The sequence below is a fragment of the Barbus barbus genome, assembly GCF_936440315.1.
Source record: "Barbus barbus genome assembly, chromosome: 26".
Taxonomy (NCBI): Eukaryota; Metazoa; Chordata; class Actinopteri; order Cypriniformes; family Cyprinidae; genus Barbus; species Barbus barbus.
Window position 1 is genome coordinate 30,329,075 of NC_136754.1, and position 25,994 is coordinate 30,355,068.

The 25,994-nt window shown below is 38.6% G+C and overlaps 1 protein-coding gene across 1 annotated transcript; it reads right to left on the reverse strand.

The window, feature by feature from the left end:
• Window positions 1-619: 619 nt before the first annotated feature.
• Window positions 620-24,078, reverse strand: LOC306846173 (ATP-dependent RNA helicase DHX30-like). The gene is made up of 20 exons (XM_079379321.1): window positions 23,885-24,078; window positions 23,688-23,815; window positions 22,707-22,817; window positions 21,472-21,635; window positions 21,026-21,134; window positions 18,941-19,090; window positions 17,248-17,400; window positions 15,703-16,179; window positions 13,422-13,805; window positions 12,425-12,497; window positions 10,945-11,049; window positions 8,909-9,084; window positions 7,126-7,332; window positions 6,942-7,023; window positions 5,778-5,971; window positions 5,525-5,675; window positions 4,561-4,718; window positions 3,427-3,530; window positions 2,354-2,493; window positions 620-1,314 (listed from the first exon to the last, which is right to left on the reverse strand). The coding sequence occupies exons 1-20, from the start codon at window positions 24,057-24,059 to the stop codon at window positions 1,037-1,039; spliced, it is 3,519 nt and encodes a 1,172-aa protein (XP_079235447.1). The 5' UTR covers window positions 24,060-24,078; the 3' UTR covers window positions 620-1,036.
• Between the last annotated feature and the right edge of the window lie 1,916 nt (window positions 24,079-25,994).

The following is a 25,994-nucleotide window of genomic DNA, read 5'->3' on the forward strand; positions in this document are numbered from 1 at the left end:
AAGGTGTGAAACAAGTAGTCCATACAATTAGAACAGAGACCGTGCTCCTGTACTCTGTCAGAGATTATAAAAGGTCAAAACTCAAGTGTTTTGTTGATTGTTGCATTGAAAACTGTCCACTGAAGTGCCAATGTTAAAAGACACTGTTCGCATGATTTAACGGACTAAACTGAAAATGTTCAATGCAACAAGCCAACATGTAAAACTGAGTTTTGACCTCCCAAATCTTGGACAGGGTATCTTGTCTATTCCAGCTGCTTTATATCGGCGAGGTCTTAATGCCTCTCTATACTCGGTGTGATGGCATTTCTTACTCATCTGGCTCAAACAAACTTTGTTTTGGTGGTTCAAAAAAGCTCACCAAAGAAAACACAAACTAACGTTGGTCCAGTTAATTATTTTTTTTTCCTTTTTTAATAAATGTGTGGTTGCTGTCATTATGGGGTGTAGAATAGAGACTGATGTGGGGAAAAAGTAATTTTAACCTTAAGGCTTAAAAAAAAAAAAAAAAAAAAAAAAAAAAAATGGAAACACTATGAAGGGTGTGAATACTTTCACAAGGCACCGTGTTGTCTCAAATTTAAATGTGCAGAAAATGATTACTGAAATTACACAAGGCGTGATCTGGACATCTTTATTTGGACAATAAATTAATCAAAGCGTTACATTATTGTACATGTCCCACCCTCGCAGCACACAACATACAGTAGTCAACATTTGATGTGGATCAAAAAAGTTAAAGTTGTCCTAAAACCAAAGCAATACCCGTTCTTGTCTTAGGACAACTTTTTTGATCCACTTCAAAATGTTGACTACTATAGTTTAGTATTATAGCAGTTTTCATAATCATCAGACACAATGCTGGATTTAAGTTGGATACATTATGTACACATCCTTACAGCTCGATAGTATTTCTGTCTCCCAAACTTTGTGCAAACACGCTCTGGGGTTCTACTAATGAGAAATACCACCATTCTTTTTGAATGTAAAACATTTCTCAGTGTCTCAGACGTGTGTGTGTGTGTGTGTGTGGAGATTACAGGCTGTCAGCTTTAATGTTTTCTGTTCGGATCTCATCCTGATCGCTGATAGACTCTGACTCGGTGTTATTGAGCAGCTCCACTAATAAAGCGATTAGCTCTCGGTCCTGGCGGTCGTCTGAGGAGGGCCGGCGTTGAGAGCGGTGCAGACTGCGGTGGATCATGGCCTGCAGGGAAGTGCGCAGATCCCACAGTAACTCCCAGACGTGAGGAGAAAACTCCCATCGGATGAGTGTGTGACCTGGCAACACCACCTCCACACCATCTCCAACAACTGAACCAAAATAAATCACATCTTTACTGCTTCTGCATCTACAAATCATTTCAGTGCAAACATGCATCAGTAAATCAGCTTATGACATTTTAGTATTTATACATTTAGCTTTCATTGTCCTGTGTCAAATCTCCTTTTAGTTTTATTCATGTGACCCTGGAGCACAAAATCAGTCATAAGGGGAAATTTTATGAAATTGAGATGTATGCATCATCTGAAGCTGAATAAATAAGCCATTGATGTATGGTTTGTTATGATAGCACAATATTTGTCTGAGATACAACTATTTGAAAATCTGGAATCTGAGGGAGCAAAAAAATCTAAATATTGAGAAAATCTCCTTTAAAGTTGTTCAAATGAAGTTCTTAGCAATGCATATTACTAATCAAAAATGAAGTTTTGATATATTTATGGTAGGAAATTTACTAAATATCTTCATGGAACATGATCTTAATATCTTAATGATTTCTGGCATAAAAGAGAAATGTATAATTTTGATCCATACAATGTATTGTTGGCTATTGCTACAGATATACCCATGTTACTTATGACTGCTTTTGTGCTGCAGGGACACATATTTAGGCAACCTGTACTGCAGTTTCATGTTTAAGCACAAATCAAGTGTATATCGACTCATACACATGGCTTATTTGACCTCATCTAGTTTCCCGGTTTATTATATGAGCAGAAATATAAACACACTTGCTACATTATGAAAACTGCTGAAACTCAAAAGGTTCTCTCTAAAATGAAAACAGTGACACTCCTAATATTAACTCCAAATTATTTCCACAGTCAAGATCAACTGCAAATGTTGCATACATACATTAATGGAGGTAGAGGTTTTTTTTCCCCTCTTTTAGAGAAGTTTTAGATGTAGAGATTTATAGATGAGAGTCTTTTTCATCAATGACACGGCATGTGATATAGTCGCAGTGTTCAGTGATTTCAGTATCATGAAAAAAACTATAGTTTGGGTCATAGTTTTGATGCACAAAATGAAACGAGTATAACGTGAAGTAACTAGGCATGGCATTACCTCTCTCGCTGAGATCACAGTCGGTGAGGAGCAACAGCGCCAGCGGATGAACCACTGAAGAGTCTCGGATGAAGACTTGACCGTTTGATTTGACCGCAGAGAAGAAGGTGAGCCAGCGACTCGACAGATCCTGATTTCCCCTGAATCACACACACACACACGACTTCAGATCAACACAAGAAACACTTCATGATCTAACACTGAACTCATACTCAAATGATGCACATTTAGTATTTTTGTTACTTTTTTATATATTGTATAGTCTAATCCATATTTCAATATCATTAAAGAGGACCTATTATGCTCCTTTTTACAAGATGTAAAATAAGTCTCTGATATCCCCAGAATGTGTATGTGAAGTTTTAGCTCAATATACCCCACAGATACATTTTTACAGCTTGTTAAAATTGCCACTTTTAAGGTATGAGCCAAAACGTTTTGAGTGTGTTGCTTTAAATGCAAATGAGCTGTTGCTCCCGGAGAAGAGGGCGGAGCTTCAAGAGCTGGAGCTCCAGCAGTGCTAGCCTTTGCAAAGAAACATCCCACTATTAATACAAGCCTGTTATCTTTACAGAAAACTACTCGGTTTCAAAGTCAGTCATCTGAATATACTGGGCATAATAAATTTGCGTTTATGAATTACACAGACGGGGAGCACAGCGGGATAAAAATAACAACACAGCTGGTCTCATGCGATCACAAACAAGTCCCACTTCTGATTATGAGCTCCACAACGTCAAGCGATCGACTCACATTGCTCTCATATGAAACTTAACTACATTCCTGTTCACGATCATTCTGGCAGCACTCGTTCACTGTGTTCAAACACCTTATAAAAGTGATTTTTGCATAATAGGTCCCAATATACAGGTACAATATCAAAACCAACTTAATATTGATTAAATGTCTTCAAATGGTAATTTTCCTGCAGAAATTCAGATTTTGAATTAAAGTTGTATTTAGACGGTGTATATATGCATGCTATGGCCTTGAAACAATAAACCGCAGTCAATCTACTGATCTAGTGCAGAAGTGCTGTTTATTAATAACTGTATGTCTCTATATGTATTTACCTGTTGACAGAGGAGCGGTGCAGAAGCACAGGGCCGCTTTCTGTACGGTACGAAATACTTTCCGGCCGAAATCTTCCACTTTTGGTCACTGTGCCTCTTTTCACCTGATGAAGTACAGAAATATTATAGATGTGGGTCATATAAACGCTGACATTACAAATCAACACGGTTTTGCCCATTTAAACCAGTAAAACAATTCAGGCATGTCTACATGAAATCATGCATCAAAGAACAATGGACTGTAGTGCAGTTTTAATTAATGCAATACTTTTCAAATCTGCTTGAATCCTTCAATGAAGTCTGAAATGATCAGATTACAAAATACATGTGACCCGTGCTGGCAAAATGAGTCGGAATGAGCAAATTCTCAAAAATTAGCTTTTTATTGCCACATTCTCTGTTATAATACCTTCAAAATGATATATGATTTAAAATGACTGAGTTACATCCGTTTGAAGATGATAGAGTTGATTTTGAGAAGAGTTAGTTTTCTGAAGATTCCAAAGAAAAAAAAACAAATCACCAAGAAACGTTGCATATTTTCCTCCAATTCTTTTTAGAATCTATTAAGACCTGCTGTAATGCATGGATCTAATATAATGTTACACATCAGACTTCCCCCAACCATTAATTAAACATTTATATAAAGACATAACAGTTTGTTTGACTCTTGCCAAGGCATATTTCACAATAATGTACTTTATAGGGAGATTGCGCACTCGCTTTGCAAATGTCAGCGCGTTGGTTTTGTTTTCATCATAGGTTTGAAAATCATATTTCACTGGTATGGACATATTTCACTGGTATGGACATATTTCACTGGTATGGACTCATGTCATCGAAAATTCGATATGAATATTCATAGAGCTGGAATGCTGCGCTTTGCAATAATAAACTAAGTTACTTGGTGCTTCTCTCAGAGAACGTACAAATAAATATCATTTTAGAAGTTGAATTAAGCCCTTTTTTCGAAAAAGCCACTGCTCCAAATAGTAATTAAACCATATCTGACATTTTTCACTTCTTCTGGCTGTAGCTCAAAATTCGGCCATGCACATTCTGACTCATTTTGCCACAATTCATACATGAATGATAAACGTGTGTAGACACATGCTGCAGAAAGGTGTGCCGCACCTGTATGAGGTGAGGATAGAGGCCTGCGATCAGCACGGCTTTAACCAGCTGCTCCTGCTGACTGTGCTGATTCAGACCAGACCACAGACGCAGGCAATCAGCAGAACCATCCACCAGACCCGCTTCACACAGATTCTCCCCGAACTGCTGCATGAGGCCTGGGAGACACAACAGCCAAGAGGAGTTCATTTATTTCATTAACTATGAATGAATCATAACATGAAACCGGCCGGGCATTTTATGATTAATCCTCAACCATGTCATTAAGACAAATGGCCAATATACAATTTACAAAAGCAAATGAAATGCAAATGCTTTGTCTGTATGAATGCCAGTGAAGGTTTTTACTAATCCAGCATTTACCCCTTTTTATTAATTAAAAAAAAACAACTAAGAAATTCTTTGAAACTTGATAATGATTGACTTTTTCCAATAGTGAAATCTTATTTCAATACATCACTGCATGAAATGCATGAGAACATACATATATATATATATATATATATATATTTTTTTTTTTTTTTTCCCAAAGGTTTTTATGGACACAAATTTAACTTCATAGATTTTTTTACACCTAATGGTGCTCCATACATAATTAGGTCAAAAATTACCCTCATTTTTGTAAATGGTTATATCTCTTAATAAATAATTGTAAACAAAAAAAAAAAAAAAAAAAAAAAAGAAAAAGTGTATTTTAAGGGTCATGAAGTGTTTCATTTCCTTACTGAAATATTAAAAAAATACTATGCATTTTTAATGTTTTTCTTCTGGGACCTGAATATGTTATGAGGTATAATGTTCACAAGATTTACATAAACCCAGCATGCCCATAATAATATGAGATGGCCTCAACAGTTGCATAAACTAGATTTTAATTCAGTTTTATTAGATGGCCATATAGTGTGAATAGTTTCCTATCTCAGTGATTCTCGGCTAGTTTTAGCATCAGTTGTGTGCGTCTCACCATGTATGAAGCGCAGACTGGCTCCAGACAGAGTGTATTTGTCCAGAAACTCCTGCTTGCTGTCCTTGCCTTGCTGCTCTTTCCAGCTCTGAACAACTCGACTGAAGACCAGATGATCGCTGCAGCTGGAGCCGCTCAGAGCCGCCTTGGCCTGCAGAGACCACAGGAACAAACACAAGAGCACAAAACAGTCAGCATGTGGATGAATGCTGACACAGACGGACAGAATCAGCGCTTCGAGAGGCTCTCTGACCTTGGAGACGAGGGCCCGGTTCTGCATGCTGTTATAGAAGGGGTCTCGCGTCAAACAGGCCGCCACAGACAAAACGGGAAGAACGCAGGAAAACAGAGCCGAGAGAACCAAAACCTTCCCCAGACGCGGATCACACGACATGCAGGCCACGCGCTCGCCCAGCGGCGTCAGATTCTCAGCCGCGTCCAGCACACCTGACCCACAGAGAGAAGAGCAAGAGCTGCAATATACCACACAACAGCAGCAGTGTTTTAACACCACACACACACACACACACGTGATGCTGATCAAGCCTGCTCAGATCAACATGTGTGACCCTGCAAAATTGAGATTTATGCATCATCTGAAAGCTGATCGGACAATATTTGTCTGAGATACAACTATTAGAAAATCTGGAATCTGAGGGAGCAAAAAAATCTAAATATTGAGAAAATCTCCTTTAAAGTTGTTCAAATGAAGTTCTTAGCAATGCATATTACTAATCAAAAATGAAGTTGAGATATATTTATGGTAGGAAATTCCCAAAATATCTTCATGGAACATGATCTTTAATTAATATTCTAATGATTTTTGTCATAAAAGAGAAATGTATAATTTTGACCCATACAATGTATTGTTGGCTATTGCTACAAATATACCTGTGTTACTCATGACTGCTCTTGTGCTGCAGGGACACATATTATTAATGCCAACTAATAAACCCTTTACTTAAAATAAAATAAACAAATGAAAACTTAACATAAATGAGAAATGTTTCCTTGGCAGCTATCAGAAATAAAAAATTGAAGTACTAAAACTAAGCTAAAACTTAACTATATAGATATTTATAAATAAATAAAATACAAAAATAAAAATAAAAAATACTAAAACTTTAACTAAAATAAAGAAAATAAAATTCAAATCAAAATATTCAAATCATAATCAAATCAAAACAAAAACTAAAAGTTCAATTCAAGTTTATTTGTATAGTGCTTTTCATGATACAAAGCAGCTTTACAGAAACTAAGTTTCATATTATATTTAGTAGTAGCTTATCAGTGGTGACTGTGCCAAGCTGATGTCTAATGACTGCTAGTTGACATGTAGTTGCAAAGTTACTAACTGTTAGTAGAATGTCTAAAGTGGATTAGAAATAAAGTGTTTTCCAAAAATGAAAACCCTTACCGATATCCATTAGGTTCCTCACAGCAGCTTTGACTGCTTGACTATCTGGGGAATCCAGCACTTGTGAGAGGAAGTCCACAGCCTGCATGAGGAAGAAGAAGAACAATGTTCTCTCAAGTAATCCAGTAAACGGACTCGAACTGAGCCTCTTTTCTGAATTTTAAAGCATGGTCTGCTGGCTCACTTTGCTGTCGGGACAGTGAATCTTGGCCTGTATGACGACGCTCTCCAGAGGGGTACGCAGGATCTCCGGGACGGGAAACACAGCCATGCTCTCCAGCTGTTTTCGAGGGAAGAGGTGGTATGAATGTCCGGGCTGACAGCGGCCCGCTCTTCCTCTTCGCTGAGTGATGTTTGCTTGTGAAATCCAGACCGTGTTCAGACCCGAGACCTGAGAACACAGAGCGGCCGTCAGCTTCAGACGCATTCATTTCCTGCACTGACACACTCATAACATTCATAATGCATTCAAAAACAATGCCATTTTCACATTCTGGCTCCATCATTTTATAAATTAGTCAGAGCATCAATCAGTCAACTTCTCATTAATGAGTGAATGTGAAAAAATACAAGTTTGAATGTTAGCCCATGTTTATAGTGCATTTATCCCTTTTTATAAATTAAACATTTTAGAAAAACTTTTCAAATTACACATGAACCACCAAAAAAAAAAAAAAAATTATATTTCAATATTTATGAGAAACTTTAGTTGAATACCACTACATGAAATGTATAAGAACATATAAATCTCATTTCATACAAACATACAATCCTAAAGGTGCTCCATACATACCCAGGTCTAAAATCACCAGAACACCAAATGTGTAACATTTGCATTTAAGTACTTTTAACTTTAAAAACAGATTGGGGAAAAAAAACATCTGAAAATATACGTGTATTTTGAAGGTCTTGAAGCATTTGCAAAGTTTCATTCCATTACTAAAAACTAGGGCTGTTAGTCGATTAAAATGTTTAATCTAATTAATTACAGGGTGCTGCGATTAATTAATCACCGCAAACTAAATTTGGCTGTGAAAATACATCCCCCAAAATAATGTAAAGCTATTATTGTGTTAAATATTATTGTGTCAAACGAAGTATGAAACAAGAAGATAATTTGAGAAACATCCCAGTATTTTTTGTTCATGCAATGAAAGTCATCGGTAACCAAAACAGCTTCGTTACAGCACTCTCCAAAATACCTTCTTTTATGTTGTGCAAAAGGAAAGTAATTCATTCAGGTTTGAAACAACACCAGGGTGAGTAAATGATGACAGAATTAATTTATTTTTGGTGAACTATCCCCTTTAATGTTATTTACTTTTTTTTAAATAAATGAAATGATGCTCTAAAGAAGAAACTAAAACTACCAGCAGGTGGCGGTAAATATCTTTATGAGTCGATTCGTTCAAATGACGATTCATTCCAGAATTCACAGCTCACTTTATGAACAGGCCTTTGAATCATTGATTCACACGATTCGTTTAAAACCCGGCTTTATTCAGAAACTAATAGTTCTGCGGTGGAATTATAGGTAATATTTTCGCTGGCAAAATTGAACAAAAACACACAATATTGTGTTTAAAATATATCATTAACTTCTTATTTACTGAACCGTTGTATAAAATCACATTTGCACTCGTTATAATTGTGACAAAAACAGCACTCGTGTGATATTGCTCTCGCTGCTTGTGATATCGCTTATCATGTGATATAAATATGAGACAAAAACTCATACAGGGGCATTTTTTGCACCAATATCTTGAATTTTAGGGCATATGGAGTTGTTGTCCTGCGGGCCAGTGCATTAACTGCATTAAAATATTTTAAATTGCGTTATTCTTTTCATAATTAAACGCGTTAAACTGACAGCCCTACTAAAAACTATGCATTTGCTTTAGAAATGTTTGCATATCTCTTCTCAAACAGACCCAAATGTGTTATGAGGGTTAAGGCGGGTGAAGGACCTTGGTTCTGGGGTCGTAGTTCTGCTCTTTCTGGCAGCCGGCGTCCACCACGTGAACTATATCATCTATAGTGATGGAGGTCTCTGCGATGTTTGTGGTCAGGACGATCTTCCTTTGTCCGTCTGGAGGACGCTGGAACACCGTCTGCTGGTCCGCTACGGCCATACTGGAGTGCACTGCAGCGGAGACAGAGAACACAGCCTCAAAATGACTGACATGAGTGGACAATGTAGATTAAAATACAGTACAAAGGATTTAAAGGGATAGTTCAGACAAAAATAATAAAAATTCTGTCATTAATCACTAACCCTCATTGTGGTTCCAAACCGTAAGACCTTCGTTCATCTTCGGGAACACAAATTTAAATATTTGATGAAATCCAAGAGCTCTCTGAAAGCATCACATATGTAAACAATGTATGCACGTATGTATGCGGATACATTCAGATCACAGCGTAAAGAACTTATCCGCGTACATTGTTTACGCATGTGATACTCTTCAAAATGGTGCTATAGGGTGATGCGGAGGAGATGAATTGAATAAAGTCGTTATTTTTGTTTTCTTTGCACACAAAAAGTATTCTCAGTTTCATAAAATTACGGTTGAACCCCTGATGTCACAACAAACTACAGCTGGTCCAAAATGCAGCAGCTAGAGTCCTTACTAGAACCAGGAAGTATGACCATATTAGCCCGGTTCTGTCAACACTGCACTGGCTCCCTATCAAACATCCGATAGATTTTAAAATCTTGTTAATTACTTATAAAGCCCTGAATGGCTTAGCTCCTCAGTACTTGAGCGAGCTCTTATCACATTATAGTCCTCCACGTCTGCTGCGTTCTCAAAACTCGTTTGATAATACCTAGAATATCAAAATCAACTGCGGGCAGCAGATCCTTTTCCTATTTAGCACCCAAACTCTGGAACAATCTACCTAACACTGTTCTGGAGACAGACACACTCTGTCAGTTTAAATCTACATTAAAGACACATTTCTTTAACCTGGCTTACACATAACACACTAATACACTTCTATTATTCAAATCCGTTAAAGGATTGTTAGGCTGCATTAATTAGATCAACCGGAACCGGGAACACTCCCCATAACACATGATGTACTCGTTACATCGTAAGAAGAATGGCATCTACGCTAATATTTGTCTGTTTCCTTCTTATTCTGTTTCTCAGTCTGTGTCCGGATCAGATGGTGGATCGGCGCCGGGAGATGATGTCTCCCTGATCGTCGGCGGAGGCCGGACACCTGGATGAGCCCCGGGGACATATCCCCAGTGAAGACCTCCACTAAAATACAATAAAACTACAAATAAAGCAAAATAACTAAAAATATAATAAAATACCTTACTATGTAATACTATTGTTAGAAATTGCAACAATATAAAAATAGAAATACATTTACACATTTAAAATGTTAATTAAAGCAATAAGTAAACACTAAATAAACAATAATATCCTGGCCAGAGGAGAACTGGCCCCTGACTGAGTCTGGTTTCTCCAAGGTTTTTCCTCCATTCTGTCTCAGAGGGAGTTCTGGTTCCTTGCCGCTGTCGCCTCTGGCTTGCTCAGTTGGGGACACTTCATTTCTAGCGATTATCGTCAGTTTGATTTCACAGATACTATTTAAACTAAACTGAGCTAGACAATGACATCACTGAATTCAATAATGAAATATCTTTAACTGAAAATTGAGTGTTTAATCTTATTATTATACATTACTGACACTCTATCCTCCAATCTGATACTGTTAAGTGCTTTGACACAATCTGTATTGTTAAAAGAGCTATATAAATAAGGATGACTTGACATGGATTATTTTACCGATGTCCTTGCTATGTTTCTGAGCCTTCATCGTGTTAGGATCCTTGCTGTCTATGGAGGGTCAGAGAGCTCTCAGATTTCATCAGAAATATCTTAATTTGTGTTCCGAAGATGAACGAAGGACTTATGGGTTTGAAACGACATGAGGGCGAGTAATTAATGAGAGAATTTTCAGTTTTGGGTAAAGCTGCTGTACTTACACGGTAAAATCAACTGAGAGCTGGATCTGAAAGCAGGTTTTCCTTCCAGTTTCTGTTGCACAGCTTTAATATCTTGCCATCCTGGGAGGAAACACAACACAGCGCCTGCAGCAGAGCAAACACCATCAGTCAGTATACGAGAGGAAAAAGTGTTCTGGTCTGAATCAGGAGAGAAATCTGCACAGATCAAGCAGCGCTTACAACACAAAACAGCCCTAAACACATATGTGGCTGGATTCTGATGAGAGAGACAACAGCAGAAGCACTTTTTCACTGGAGGAAGCATTATTATGGATTATGGACTCGTGTTTTAGTTAAAAACGTCTTGATGGATTTGTATCAGCTTTGTTCTTCTCCAGATGTTAACTGATGGACTGGAGTGGTGTGGATTATTGTGATGTTTTTATCAGCTGTTTGGACTCTCATTCTGACGGCACCCATTCACTGCAGAGCATCCATTGCTGAGACACTGATGCAGAGACATTTCTCTAAATTTGTTCCCATGCAGAAACTGCAGGTGTGTGTGTGTGTGTGTATAATAGCTTTCATTAGGCGTGTAATCGTACACGTATTAACATTTTCGGTACAGGTCTTTCGGTTCAGTACACATGTACCAAACAAATACAGCATCGTTTTTACCACTGTACAAGTGAAACCTCATTGGAAACTTCCAGTTTTATATATTGTTACTTTTGAAAAGAAACAAAGTCTCATCTTTAAAATTGTCAATTTTTTTCTGGAAATTCAAATCAACAAATGCCATTTTTGCGCGACAGATCGCTGTATATATGCCTCAGTTCAAACAGCAGCGCGATCATCCCCTGCACTTTACTACTAGTTTTAATGTGAAATAAACATGAATGAACATCTCATGCAATCACTCAGTTTTTTAACCGTGGAAAGACATCAATAAAACATCTTGTAAACAAAATGTGGCATTTCATTTACCTGAGCTCCACAGCTCTTTAGTTCACTAGAGAAGAGCAAGACTATATACTCAAATTTTATTTGACCTGTTAGTGAGGTCTTAATTATTTAATGTATGTTTAAATAAATCATGAAAAAATGCAAATCAAAACAAAAGTTACTTTGAAAAGCTGACTTGCTCTATTTTGATCGCTAACATAGACATCAATGTTTATATCTGAACTATAAACTTTAATCCCAGTATTTCTGTGATAATATGAATGACTGTAAGACACAAATAATACTGTGTAGTTGAAAAGACTGTTTGTGAAGCGGTTTCTTCCCTAAACATGCTAACTGTCTGCTCTCTCTGTGTCATGTAATGTTCCTGTATCAGGATGTTTTCCAAAGGTTTAACACACGGGAGAATCATCGTTTAGAAATGGGATCGCATGGATGTTTGAATCGAGATCGCAATCTTTTAACAATTAATCATGCAGCTCTAATATATAACAATGAATTTGCACAGATTAATCACATCAGCCTAAAACTTTGTGATTTTTTTCATCATTACCTGGCTCTCCGTTGCTGTGAATGTGGTCTATAACATCAGCCACTAGATCAAGATCAGGAGCGACATTTTCCTCCTTGAGACAAAGAACAGAAGGAAATCATTTAGCTGTCAGTATATTAGCGATTCTGCACTGTTATACAAGCTGTACACTCACTACTTCACATTGTAGCAAAGTGTCATTTCTTCAGTGTTGTCACATGAAAAGATATAAAAAGATTTACAAAAATGCAAGGGGTGTACAGACTTCTGAGAGATACTGTATGCATAGTTTAATACAAAGGACCAAAAACCAATCACAAAGAGTACTTTTTTCATTTAAAAACATGAGATGCAGTGGGATGCATCCGCCATAAAGTCTCAAGATGTTTTTTTAAAGTTGAACTTACATTAATATTACATGGCTTTCTAAACATGCAGCTTTCTTGTGCAAGACGCGAGCGCAACGCTGATAGATGTTTTTCTAGAAAACGTGATAAATATGTGTTCTGTGTGAACAGCTTGGTTTCAGTTTTGAAGTAAACTAGATTGAACTTCTCCACATTGATGTTCTCTTTTTCCGCAATATTTTGAATGAACAACGTAGCAGCGCTGCCTCCAGTGGGTTCAACTAAGCTACATTAAAATTAAAAGCATTAAAATGCTACATTAAAAAAACATTAAAACGCAACGAGACTTATATCGTCGTCGCATCTCGTGCACCACTGAGAAGGCTGCCTGATGCACACCTAAAATCCAAATGCAAAGTTTTTGCTTTCAAATGTGTATTTTTATTTTAAATTCGAAGAATATTCGAAATTCAAATAATTTTTTTTTTTGACAGCCCTAACGTGAACTAATGGACACACTTACACACAGCCAATTCTGAGAGAAATAAAACATGGATATTTAAACATAAAACCGAATAAAAGTAATTCAGAAGCGAGTATTGAATCGTGGATGTCGTACTGAACGGTTTGAGATTATATTGAGAACTGTGACACCTGTAATCTGAACGCACCTCTCCGGCTCTCTTCCCCAGGCTTGTCAGCGGTACCGGTCGACCCATCTCGGTCATCACCTCCTCCAGGAAGCGGGCCTGCACCGGATGCATGAATCCCGGCACATGCACCACCGGGCATCCGCCGAAATACTGCGAGAGCCGCTGTGTGTCGCCGGTGGCGCTCATGAGCACCACGCGCAGGCCCGGATTCTCCTTCATGGAGGAGAGCAGCAGCGCCAGCAGCAGGTCCGTGTTGACATCTCTCTCGTGCACCTCGTCTACGATCACATGACTGATGCCCCGCAGACCTGGGTTGGACTGCAGTTTGCGCAGGAGAACGCCGACCGTCAGGAAGAGCAGAGCGCCACCGCTGCGCTCCGGGGGACGCGACTCCAGACGCACCTGAGAGAGACAGCTGTTACACTCCAGAACACCTTCAGGGACAGGCGACTATTTCTATCCTAAACACAATTAATACTAATAAAATTATATGCTCTGAGGTTATTACAGTGCCTTTGCTACTTAAAATGAAATAAACTTGAACTCAAATAAATAAAAACGTTTTTTATTAAAAATTTTACTTTAGCTAGTCGCAGTATTTCTTATTTCCATTTAGCTTAAAAATACTAAAATATGTAATAAAATTAAAACTGAAATAATGAATAAAAAAACTATACAGACTATATATGAAAACAAAACTAATTAAAAAAAGACAACAATAAAATTACATTAAAATTAAAACAAAAACAGAGCTAAAAACTATTTCAAAATATTATAATAGTATCTCAACAATACTAAATAACTCAGGTGGTGCAATTTTTAAAAGTTTTTCAAATAAAGAAAAAGATGGTATTGAAGTACATACAGAACATAACCGCAATGCACTCTTAAAGGGGTCATCGGATGCCCATTTTCCACAAGTTAGATTCTTTAGGGTCTTAATAATAATAATAATAATAATTCATTACATTTATATAGCGCTTTTCTGCTTTTCTAAGCACTCAAAGCGCTCTACATTGTGAGGGGTGGTGTCTCCTCGTCCACCACCAGTGTGCAGCATCCACCTGGATGATGCGACGGCAGCCATAGTGCGCCAGAACGCCCACCACACACCAGCTTACTGGTGGAGAGGAGACAGAGTGATGAAGCCAATCAGTGTAAGGGGATGATTAGGAGGCCATGATGGTCAGAGACCAATGGGGAAATTTGGCCAGGATGCCGAGGTCACACCTCTACTCTTTTCGAAAGACATCCTGGGATTTTTAATGACCACAGAGAGTCAGGACCTCGGTTTAACGTCTCATCCGAAAGACGGTGCTTTTTGACAGTATAGTGTCCCCGTCACTATACTGGGGCATTAGGACCCACACAGACCGCAGGGATAAGAAGTCCATAACATAATTTGGTTAAAATTTCTCAATGGCAGTGTAAAACAACACCCTTTTTACCCTGTCAAAATCAGCTCTGTTCACAGCGACCCGTTTCAGTGCTTGTCCCTTTAAATGCTAATGAGCTCTGCTGACTCCGCCCCTCTCTTCAGTGGGCTGACGAGCCATTCTCATGAGAGACTCTTAACTTTATCTGCATTCATCATGAAACTCATTTATGTAGATTAGGTCAGTAATAATAATAATTTAAGTAAATAATGAAGCAAAATAATGAGTCCAACATATTCATGTACCATATAACATGCCTTTAGAAAATAGAGAGGGTGAATTTTCATTTCATGTTAACTTAAAGGGATAGTTCACCCAAAAATGAAAATTATTTCAGATATTTTGATGAATGTGGGTAACCAAACAGTTGTTGGTCCCCTTTGACTTCCACAGTATGGAAGAAAAAATATAATTTTAATTGTTGGGTGAACTGTGCCTTTAAGCAAAAGAGCACATCTGTGTCCTTGCAGCACAAAAGCAGTCATGAGTAACACAGGTATATCTGTAGCAATAGCCAACACTACATTGTATGGATCAAAATTATACATTTCTCTTTTATGCCAGAAATCATTAGGATATTATATATCAAAACTTCATTTTTGGTTAGTAACATGCATTAAGGACTTCATTTGAACAACTTTAAAGGCAGTTTTCTCAATATTTAGATTTTTCTGCACCCTCAGATTCCAGATTTTCAAATAGTTGGCCAAATATTGTCCTATCCTAACAAACCATACATCAATGGATTTATTCAGATTTCAGATGATGTATAAATCTTCATTTTAAAAAATTGACCCTTATGGCGGGTTTTGTGGTCCAGGGTCACATATCTGAACAGATTGACATGTCTTGTGTGTTCTTGCCTGGTATCCCACGCAGTGGCGGAGAGCAGGTCCCATCTCCTGCGCTACTCGGTGCGCCACAGACACGGCGCTGATCCGGCGAGGCTGTGTGACCAGGACATTGCACTCAGCCCCCTCTCCTCTCCTGACCTGCCCCTCCAACAAGAAGCGTGGGATCCGTGTGGTTTTCCCACACCCCGTCTCTCCGGCGATCACAACCACCTGTGAGGACCTCACCGCGTCCAGCACGCTCTCTTTATAGGAGTCAGCGGGAAGCTCCGCCCCTCGGCCAGGCCCCGCCCTCATCCACAGGCTGAGCAGGTCATCGCTGAGACTCTCCGCCTCCTCCGGGCGTAAAGCGCGGTACGGCTTACCGGTGATAGCATCTGTGATGAAGTCTTCATCATCATCTTCATCTGAGCTGGCGGATGACTCCTGCTGAACTGACAGCTGCTCCTCTTCATCCCACAGTTTCTGAACCTCAGCCTCCACTGGATACTAAACAAACACATATCAAGCAGTCATGACACGACAAAACTACTTAAATAAATATAAAAGCGTATTTTGTTCTTTAGCACTGCTGGATTTTTTTCTCTTGTTTATTAGCAAGGTGTCCTTTTCATTCTAAACATTTCCGTCAGGGGTGCGATATTTATTGTCTATGACAATATCGTAATTGTTGTTTTAACAATGTGTGTGCTGACATTAATCAAGTATTTATGAGTACATGCAACAAAAAAAACATCTTGAAAGTCCAAAAGCACTGACTGCGTGATAAAGCCTATTTGAACGCAGTTAAATTGCCCATAACTCAAGTTATGAAAGCAAAAAATATGGGTTTTTGTTTTTTTATACGATATCACAAGAGTGCTGTTTTCCTGAATATTAGTGCTCGAGCTTGATTGCAAATGTGACATTGATATTGATTTTATACAACAGTTCAACAATTAGTTAACATTGAATGAGTTTAGACACAATATTATCAAAAAGAGTTCAAAATAAAGCAGGATCAGAACATTTGTGCATCTCAGATCAATAACGCAGTGTCTTATTGCAGAATGAATCTGTTTTTGAACAAATCTTTTTTTCTGAGTCAATGATTCAAATATCCATTCGCTTGCATTGTTTCTAAATGAATCAGTCATTGTGAAGAATTGTCTGAATGAATGATTCGAATCAGTCACTAAAGCAGGCACTTGCTGCCACCTACTGGCAGTTTTAATGTAATTTATTCATCCATAACAGGCCTAAACCAGCCAAGGAAACAGCACAAAAACACACTCAGCAGAATATTGTTTAATTATCGTTATTGAAAAAAAAATCCCCTTAAAATATTGAGCTAATTATTTGGCAATATTGCAGACCCCTAGTTTCTGCTTAACTAAACATTTTTACATTATTCTCAATTTTTCAGTTCAGTGCAAGAGTTCATCCACTAGCCGAATAAAAATCATGTGAGTGCATCTATATTCTAATACACAATCATTTATGAATTATCCATTGTTTACATGGTGAAATCCTGACTGGCCAAAGCATGGGTCCAGAGAGAGCTTGTGTGTGCTTCACCTGTGTGAGGTACTCCTGAACCCTCTGCTCTAGATCTGTGGGTATTTCGATACGGCAGGGGCGTCTGTGTCTCTCTCCAGATTCACGCACCTCCTGCTGATGGTACCTGGCGTGAGTCAGAGGACTGTTCTGCTCGTCCAGAAGCTTCAGCTCCTGTGGACAGGATCAAAGCAGTCAAGTAGTGAACATCAGCACTGGTGCTAGATGACTTTAACTGAAAAAGCTGGACAAGCACAGCACTTCCTATTTAAAAGGGTTATTAATAGAGTCAGTTACTTTAATCAGATTTTTAAACTGTTTGACACACTAGTTAAACTATTAATTTCTTTATGAAATTGCATGAATTTTTCTCATTTAGTGTCATGAATGTGGAGGGATTTCGAGACATGGCCAAAATGTTGGTTGCATCGTTTGTGTTGGGATCAAATTGAAGCCCATTGGTTTCCACACGATTTGCCAAAAGTCAACACAATAAAAAATAAGAAAAGAGTCAGTTAGCAAAACATGAAAAACTTTAATGTAAATTGTCAAACTCAAAAATTTTTAATTTGAATTTATGAAATTGAGATTTGTCTTTTGAATCATTCAAGGAAAATTTGCCATTTCTTCATCTATCAGAGTTTCACAACGGATGTTTTAGGTTACTAGTCCGAAGCTGAGCGAATACATGCCTCACAGACATGATAAATATATCTATAGAAAGCTTTAAATTATTACTTAACGAAATAAAACAATGGAAAACAAAAACTCTTTTATTATAATCTTAATCATAATCAATAAAGATGCATTTCTCTCTAAAGGCGCGTCTAATGAGGAGATGGCGAGTCAGGATCAGCAGCTTCATCCTTGCGACACGGACTCAGAAAACATTAGTTTATTAGTAAATAATTAAAATATCTCCTTACTATTTCCTGCAGACACATTCATGGTTATGTTTGCTGGGGTTTTGCAGCAAGCTTTAGTCTATTGTGTGCATTTGAACGCAGAACTCTTCATCTGCTGCGGGACACTAAACACCATCGAGCTGCTCTCAGTCGCGGCACGGTCTCCTGTTGTTTCCTCCAGCGCGGCAATTTTTTTCATCACTAATCGATGGATCTTTACAATTTAAAATAAGGAGAAACCCAAAACAGGCCCGATGCCCGGCCCGCGTCTGAACTATGACGTGGAAATTGGCCCGAAGCCCGGCCCTAGAGGCGTAAAAAAGACGGGGCCCGTCTGGTCCGGGCCAAAATGCAGGGCTCTAGTTTGCAGGTTTTCTGTCAAACTGCATGGAAACCAATTTGACCCCAACACAGAGAGAGTACCGAGTAACTGCTCATCAGAAATAGGTTGTTTTTAACCACAGGGACACTCAAGAGCAGTGCTTTCCAAATTATGGTTTGCAGAGTGAAAATAACAGGTTTTCAAAAAGTGTGACAATACTGCATTAATTTTACATCTCAGAAATGAATAAGTTCTTAAATTCAATAAATAAGTTTGTTTGTGCACGTAACTTGTGCATTTTGTCAGAAATATATTAATACATCAAGTACGGCCAGATTACAGTTGTGTTTCCTACAGGGACAACATGCAAAAATAAACATAGCATGACCCGTGTTGTCTAATTCATAAACAAATGACTCTCATGAGCGGGTTCCCTAAAGTACGTGTATGTTTACACATGTGTAAAAGAGTATGTTTCCTGCCCAACCTTAAACCTGAGACAAGCCAGTGCTGCTGCGTTTGACTCCGCTTCCAGTCTGCGACGGCCATCAGCGGTAAAGGTCATCTTCTCCGGCCAGCGTACGGTCAACTGGCACGTCTTCACCTTCCCACCGGTAGTTCTGTACTGAAGCAGCTCCTACACACGGGAGGATGAAGAAACAAACAGTGCACAGAGGTTGAAAATCGTGAAAACAATGTGCCAAAAATTCAATATTATCTGAATATTATATTATCTGTTAGCTTGTTGTTAGTGATGTTGTAAGCAAAATGTATGTGATTAATAGGTCCTATTGATTTTTGTGTATTTTAAAAAGTAGAGGGGATGGAGCAGCGAGCCCTGAGGTACCCCATTTGTTAACTGATGTGACTTAGTAGTAGTAGTAGTAGTAGCCCTTTATTGTCACTAGTCACAAGTACCAGCGAAATTAGCCATCCACCTGTCCATACATACACAAACATACATACAATACAATATGACAAGGGGGTGGAGAGGACAGGAAGACAGGGAATTAAGGAAGAAATACAGCTTAAACATGAGGAAGGAGGGGAGAAAAAAAATAACCCCCAGACTATGCTCCTATGGGAGTACAGTGTGAGAACAGGAAAAACACCCCAGCAACAAAAGCACATAATCAATACACCATAGACACACGACTTGCAACAGGTGGGGGGTAATGCAGCTCCTACAAACAGCCATCCAGTCCAGCAGCTATTCTCAGCGCCGGTCACAGGCGGAACAAAGCGGCGAAGGCGAGGGATCAGGGGGGGGGGGGGTGAATGGAATGTCTGTATATATGGGTTTGTGTGTGAGTATGTATGGGAGTTCGTGTATTTGTAAGCCTGGAGATTCTGGTATTCAAATCAAGTTGTCTCAGTCCGCAGATTGTGATTGCGACACAGCAATTGCCATGGAAACAGCCTTGATCGGGACCCAGACGGAGTCAACAATCAGCAGGTGTCTGTGCAATGGGGGAGGAATGCAAGAGCGTCTCACTGCAGCGCTCTTCCGGGGGGTTGTTTTGGGAAGCCCAAAGAAGATAAGATTGTGAATTGTTTGGTCTTGGGGCGAGTAGCTGCATACCAATTTCACAGCTACTCTTTGTCCATTTCTGGTCTCCAAATCCATAAATTTTTCTCAGCAAAGCCGTGAGCTTCTCCGTGATAGAATCCATATTGCGGTTGATAGTCTCAGTGCTGACCGCTCTGCCCACTGCTTCAGTCATGACGGGCAGCCTTGTGAGGCTTTGGACAGCTGTTCCCGTCTTCTGAATTCTCCGATAACCCAGGGCAAAGCCTAATCCAATCAGCAGAAACCCCGTTATCATGGTTCCGAATAGGTAGATGTCTTCAATGTCCTCCACGGAAAGAGCCGCCAGACACACGACCCGCCATCTCTCCCATGCATCCATCGTGTAGCCAGTAGCGAACGTTCCAGCAGGACAGCCAGGTTCCCCGAACTCAAAAATGGGGTCAATTGCGTTGGGAGACCAGTTGATCAAATCCATGATTTTTCAGTTTAGAGAGCAGTGCAGAGAGAGTATTTACAGTATTAGACAGTAGACGAGACGAGACGAGAGAGCAAAGCAGGGAGGGTAAGGGTAGGAGAGGAAAGAAAAATGCGTCCGCCTTCGTTGAGAGCCAAAGTAGAAGGAGGAGCCATATTTGGACAGTAATTGTTTCACATGGGAATATAAGGCGTTTTTAGTATTTACAGGGAATATTCAGTGATTTTATTGCCCTCTGAATCAAGAATGGCTGTGTTTTTCATCCCACCAACCACGTAAAAATTCCCAGCCGATTTACCTACTGTTTGTTTGTCACACTAAGGTCTTGTGGTAATTTAATTGCCATCTGAATCCACTTCCAGTGTACAAGAAGGGATCAATCAAAATGTTTTTGACCAGTAAATGGTAACTGTTGTGCTTTGTTATAATGAGCATGCATTTTAAATATTGATACTTATTACTGAAATGCTGGAAACGTTTTAAAAACATATGCCTCTACTATGTGTTTATAGGAAAAAGAAAAACAGAGGAATGTGTGTGCTGATCAGTAATGGTTTATAACTTACTCTGACTCTGTTGGATGACGTGGCCACCTGAATGACAGTACCAAGAAGAGCCTTGGGCTTTGGAAATATGGAGAGCGCCTCAGCCACTGCTGGGTCCTCTTCTATTGGCCTGTAACATATCAAATATCAGATACAGATGCAGATCATGCCAAATGCACAAACATGTACAACTAGATCTCAAATAGCATTTCATATTTATACAAAAGTATGATACTGAATCATACTATCGCATCTCATTTACCACTTTGTCTAGGCAGGACATCAATTTCCAAAATATATCTACACTAGATGATGCATGTAATAATGCTGTGTAGTAGACAATAAGGTTTTTTTCCTTTACCACAAGGAAGCATCAAGTTGAAGCACAGAAAGAGCACATGGAGAGATGGAATAAATAAATAAATACGCATGGCTCCTCTGTGTATTTATGATGAGTGTTATACTACCCTTGGGCTCTTTCCTTCCGTGGTTTCTTCTGAAAAAGCCTAGATTCAGGACGATCACAGATAGGCACATCCTCTTCATCTTCCCAGACAGACGTCTGCCTCTCTTTCTGTCTCGTCATTCCTGTTACGGATGATTGCTTTCCTTGACTGAGGACCCCTAGCTCCTAAAAACACAATGCACAATTTTCAAATAGTCTTCTAATCATATATCATATTTTGTAAACAGCACAGAAAACAAACCTTATTTTTGAAATTACTTTCACATTTGAATGATTAGGTGAATCAGAACATGGCTTTAAAAGACCTGGAATATAGCATACAAGTAGTATGGTCAAATTTTATAAAACGTTTGTGGAGCTTTTGTGTCTCCATTCATGGTTATTATTGCACGGAAAAGGCAGAAAAGCATGCTCTTCAGAATTTCTTCTTTAGTGTTCCTAGGGAGGTTATATCGGGCCATATTTCAGGACAACATTGGAGTAAGTAAATCATTTTCAATTTCAGGTAAAATACTAAACTGTAGTTCAGCCACCAAATAGTTCACCAAGAGGTGAGTCACATTAAATGCAATGGGAACAGATCTGGAGAAATGTGTCTCTGCATCAGTGTCTCAGCAGTGGATGCTCTGCAGTGAATGGGTGCCGTCAGAATGAGAGTCCAAACAGCTGATAAAAACATCACAATAATCCACACCACTCCAGTCCATCAGTTAACATCTGGAGAAGACCAAAGCTGAAACAAATCCACCAAGACGTCTTTAACTAAAAAAAGTCCATAATCCATAACTCTTCCTCAAAACTCAAAAAGTGTTCTGGTGTGAATCAGGAGAGAAATCTGCACAGATCAAGCAAGCAGCGTTTAAAACAGTCCAGAACAGCTCTAAACAAATATGTGGCTGGATTTTGATGTGACAGACAACACCAGACACACTTTTTCACTGAAGGAAGCATTATTATGAATTATGGACATTATGTATTTTAGTTAAAAACATTTTGATGGATTTCTTGTGGATTATTGTGATGTTTTTATCAGCTGTTTGGACTCTCATTCTGACGGCACCCATTCACTGCAGAGCATCCATTGCTGAGACACTGATGCAGAGACACATTTCTACAAACCTGATGAAGAAACAAACTCATCCTGATCTTGGATGACCTGAGAGTGTGCATGTATTAATCAAAAGTTGATTTGTGTGTGAACTGTTCCTTCAAGCATATTCCACACAACACACTCACTCTGAGTTTACAGAGAGCCGCGGCTGCTGCTTGTCGTTCTGCCTCCACCTTACGAGACCCGAAGCCCTCGGTCTCGATCCTCACGGGCCAGTGAAGGGTGACCGTCGCTCTCTAATAAACCACACGGAGCATTTAGAATATCATACAGGTTTAGAATAGAATACAGAACAGGGGTTTAATTAACTGAAACTGGTTACAAAGTGAACTGTAAATGCAAATTTACCTGTCATTTCACTTCATTAAGTGACAATGAATTAAAAAAAAATAATAATAATGTGTGTCCCTGCAGCACAAAAGCAGTCATCAGTAACACAGGTATATTTGTAGAAATAGCCAACAATACATTGTATGGATCAAAATGATTGATTTTTCTTTTATGCCAAAAATCATTAGGATATTAAGATCATGTTCCATGAAGATATTTTGTAAATTTCCTACCATAACTATGTCAACACTTAATTTTTGATTAGTAATATGCATTTCTAAGAACTTAATTTGGACAACTTTAAAGGAGATTCTCAAAAAAAAAAAAACTAAATAAATAAAAAAACAAATATATATATATATATATATATATATATATATATATATATATATATATATATATATATATAATGTTTTTTTTATTTTGTGCACCCTCAGATTCCAGATTTTCAAATAGCTGTATGTCGTATTTCAGATGATGCATAAATCTCTTTTTTTTTTAAAAAAGGAGTCTTGTGACTGGTTTTGTGGTCCAGGGTCACGTTTATTTAAAAATGCAGTTTATAATGGAAACAGACTGAATGGTAAATGAATCTGCGTCACGTATAAACGCCAAATACAAGAGAAATAAATCAGTAAAGTTTGCAGCAGCTACAGAATGATCAGATGATGGAGAGAATGATCAGATGATGGAGAGAGAGACAGAAGGCCACCGGAAGTATGTGGACAGATGAGATTGCTCCGGAGGGCTGTCCTGTTTCATTCAGACAGTCTCACCTTGACCTCTCCATCAGTGCAGCTGTACTGGATATACTGGGACAGATCCGACACACCCAGAGATCTGGACAGCGTGGCGTACAGGAGGTTCTTCGGCTGAGGAAACTCTGGAAGGAGATCAGGAGCCCCTGTGTGATAATAACACGCTTAGATTGACATTCACGAGTCTCTTACATCATGTGTCTCACATGTCTTACCTTTAGCAACTGCTTCCGGCGGAGAAAGCCTGTGTTTATGTATGACACCGGGTTTACTCCTATAATGACATACAGACGTCCAGTTTGACCAGATATCTTTATTAATTTCAAGAGCTTTTCTCCTTAAAGTGACCAGTGCGCGAACCGGCACGAGCGCCGCACAGGACAGCGCCATGTCTGATGACTTCTTCGCCGCTTTTGACAGGAAACCCGCTGGCGCTCGCGCCGCCTACCGGAATGCGTCACAAATACATACACGTGACCCTGGAGCACAAAACCAGTCAATTTAGTGAAATTGAGATTCATGCATCATCTGAGAGCTGAATAAATAATCTTTCCATTGATGTATGGTTTGTTAGGATAGGACAATATTTGTCTGAGATACAACTATTAGAAAATCTGGAATCTGAGGGAGCAAAAAAATCTAAATATTGAGAAAATCTCCTTTAAAGTTGTTCAAATGAAGTTCTTAGCAATGCATATTACTAATCAAAAATGAAGTTTAGATATATTTACAGTAGGAAATTTACAAAATATCTTGATGGAACATGATCTTAATATCCTAATGATTTCTGGCATAAAAGAGAAATGTATAATTTTGAGCCATACAATGTATTGTTGGCTATTGCTACAAATAATTACCAAATAATCATTTGAAGTGTATATTGTTGCAGCTTAGGTCGCCTGATCCTTTTTTCTCTTCTTGTCCAAGTCTACAATTATGTTAAATAACGTTTTGATGTTAAAAGGCAAGGAACCTGAAGATTAGGCCTACTTTGATATTCTGTAATAATTTAACTATTAATCTGATTGAGTTGCAAGAGTGCAGTGATTAATCCTAATATAATACAGAACAGGGGTGTAATTAACTGAAACTGGTTACACAGTGAACCGGAAATGCTAATTTACCTGTTATTTCACTTCATTAAATGAGTCAATTTAAAAAATAATTTATTTAAAATAAATCCAAGAATACAAAGGAAATATAGACTGAGAATGAAAGTTATCAGACAAATGTTTTTCCTTCAGAGCAAAAGCTGCAGGCCATCAGCTACTGATGCAATCTTAATATGAATAAAATACAATTAAAACATCTTCACACAAGCTTCACTTCACAACAGTGTTCCAGTATCATCATACAAGAGAAACCACACCGCTTCGATTCAGAGGACATCATTTCAGATCGACCGAAGGGTCATTCTCATCATGTCTGGATGGACATTCTGATAGTGACAAAACACACAATAAATATTACATTAAAACAGAGTTGTGAATGAGTTTCTCTGGTGAACAGTGCAATGATGGTCTCTTCATCCTCTCTGGAGGTTTGTGTTTTCTGCATCGTCACAGTTCTCTACAGCGTCAGCAGCTTTCATCAGCTGCTAAAAACAAGCACCACCTTAAAAGAAAACATTTGAGCAAAGCATTTTAAGAATGTTTTTCCCCATTATTTTATCCTTGATAAGCTGAAGAGTTAGCAACCCCAAGCCTGTGAGCAGTAGTGTGAACGCTGTGTAAAGTAATGGTGTGTGATACTCACTCTCTCGTTCTGCTTTCCTCTGTTTTCTGCAGACACAGAGTAAGACAGCCATCACTGTGACAGGAATCAGCAGCAGCAGCAGCAGACAGAAGAGCAGAGACTTGTCTGAAACCAGAAACACATGCAAACAGCTTGATGTTAAGCACAATAACAGAACCAGGGGATATAGGAATTAACTCAAAGCATTGCTCCATGCAATTAGTCCCTCAAATTAAAATTGTGTTCCTTTTCTAACCCTCATGTCAGTCCAGACTTGTGTGATTTTCCTTCTTCAGTGAAACACAAAAGATATTTGCAACGTTTAAAAAAAAATTCTGAAGAAAAACAAACATGTATAGTGATGAAAGCCCAAATATTAAATGTCATGATGAATATTTACTGAGTAGTGCTCTGTTTTCTAGAGCAGGGACCATAATGAGCATTTTCACCTGAGATTCAGAGCCAAATTACAGGAGGGTAAAAATGACTACAGAAAGATGGCAGCAGCATCGTGTTATTTTTACACAGATTTGTAGCTCTGTTAGAAACATCTGATGACTTTAGCTATCTTTACTGGAAAAAAATTAATCC

What these genes read in the sequence shown, in the direction of transcription:
- LOC306846173 (XM_079379321.1), bottom strand. Translation starts at nt 24,059, where the DNA reads ATGGCGCTGTCCTGTGCGGCGCTCGTGCCGGTTCGCGCACTGGTCACT. An exon ending in TCTATCCTCACCTCATACAG is followed by an intron (nt 3,531 to 4,560) that starts GTGCGGCACACC and finishes GTACTTCATCAG; the next exon opens with GTGAAAAGAGGCACAGTGAC. An exon ending in CACCGCTCCTCTGTCAACAG is followed by an intron (nt 2,494 to 3,426) that starts GTAAATACATAT and finishes TGTGTGATTCAG; the next exon opens with GGGAAATCAGGATCTGTCGA.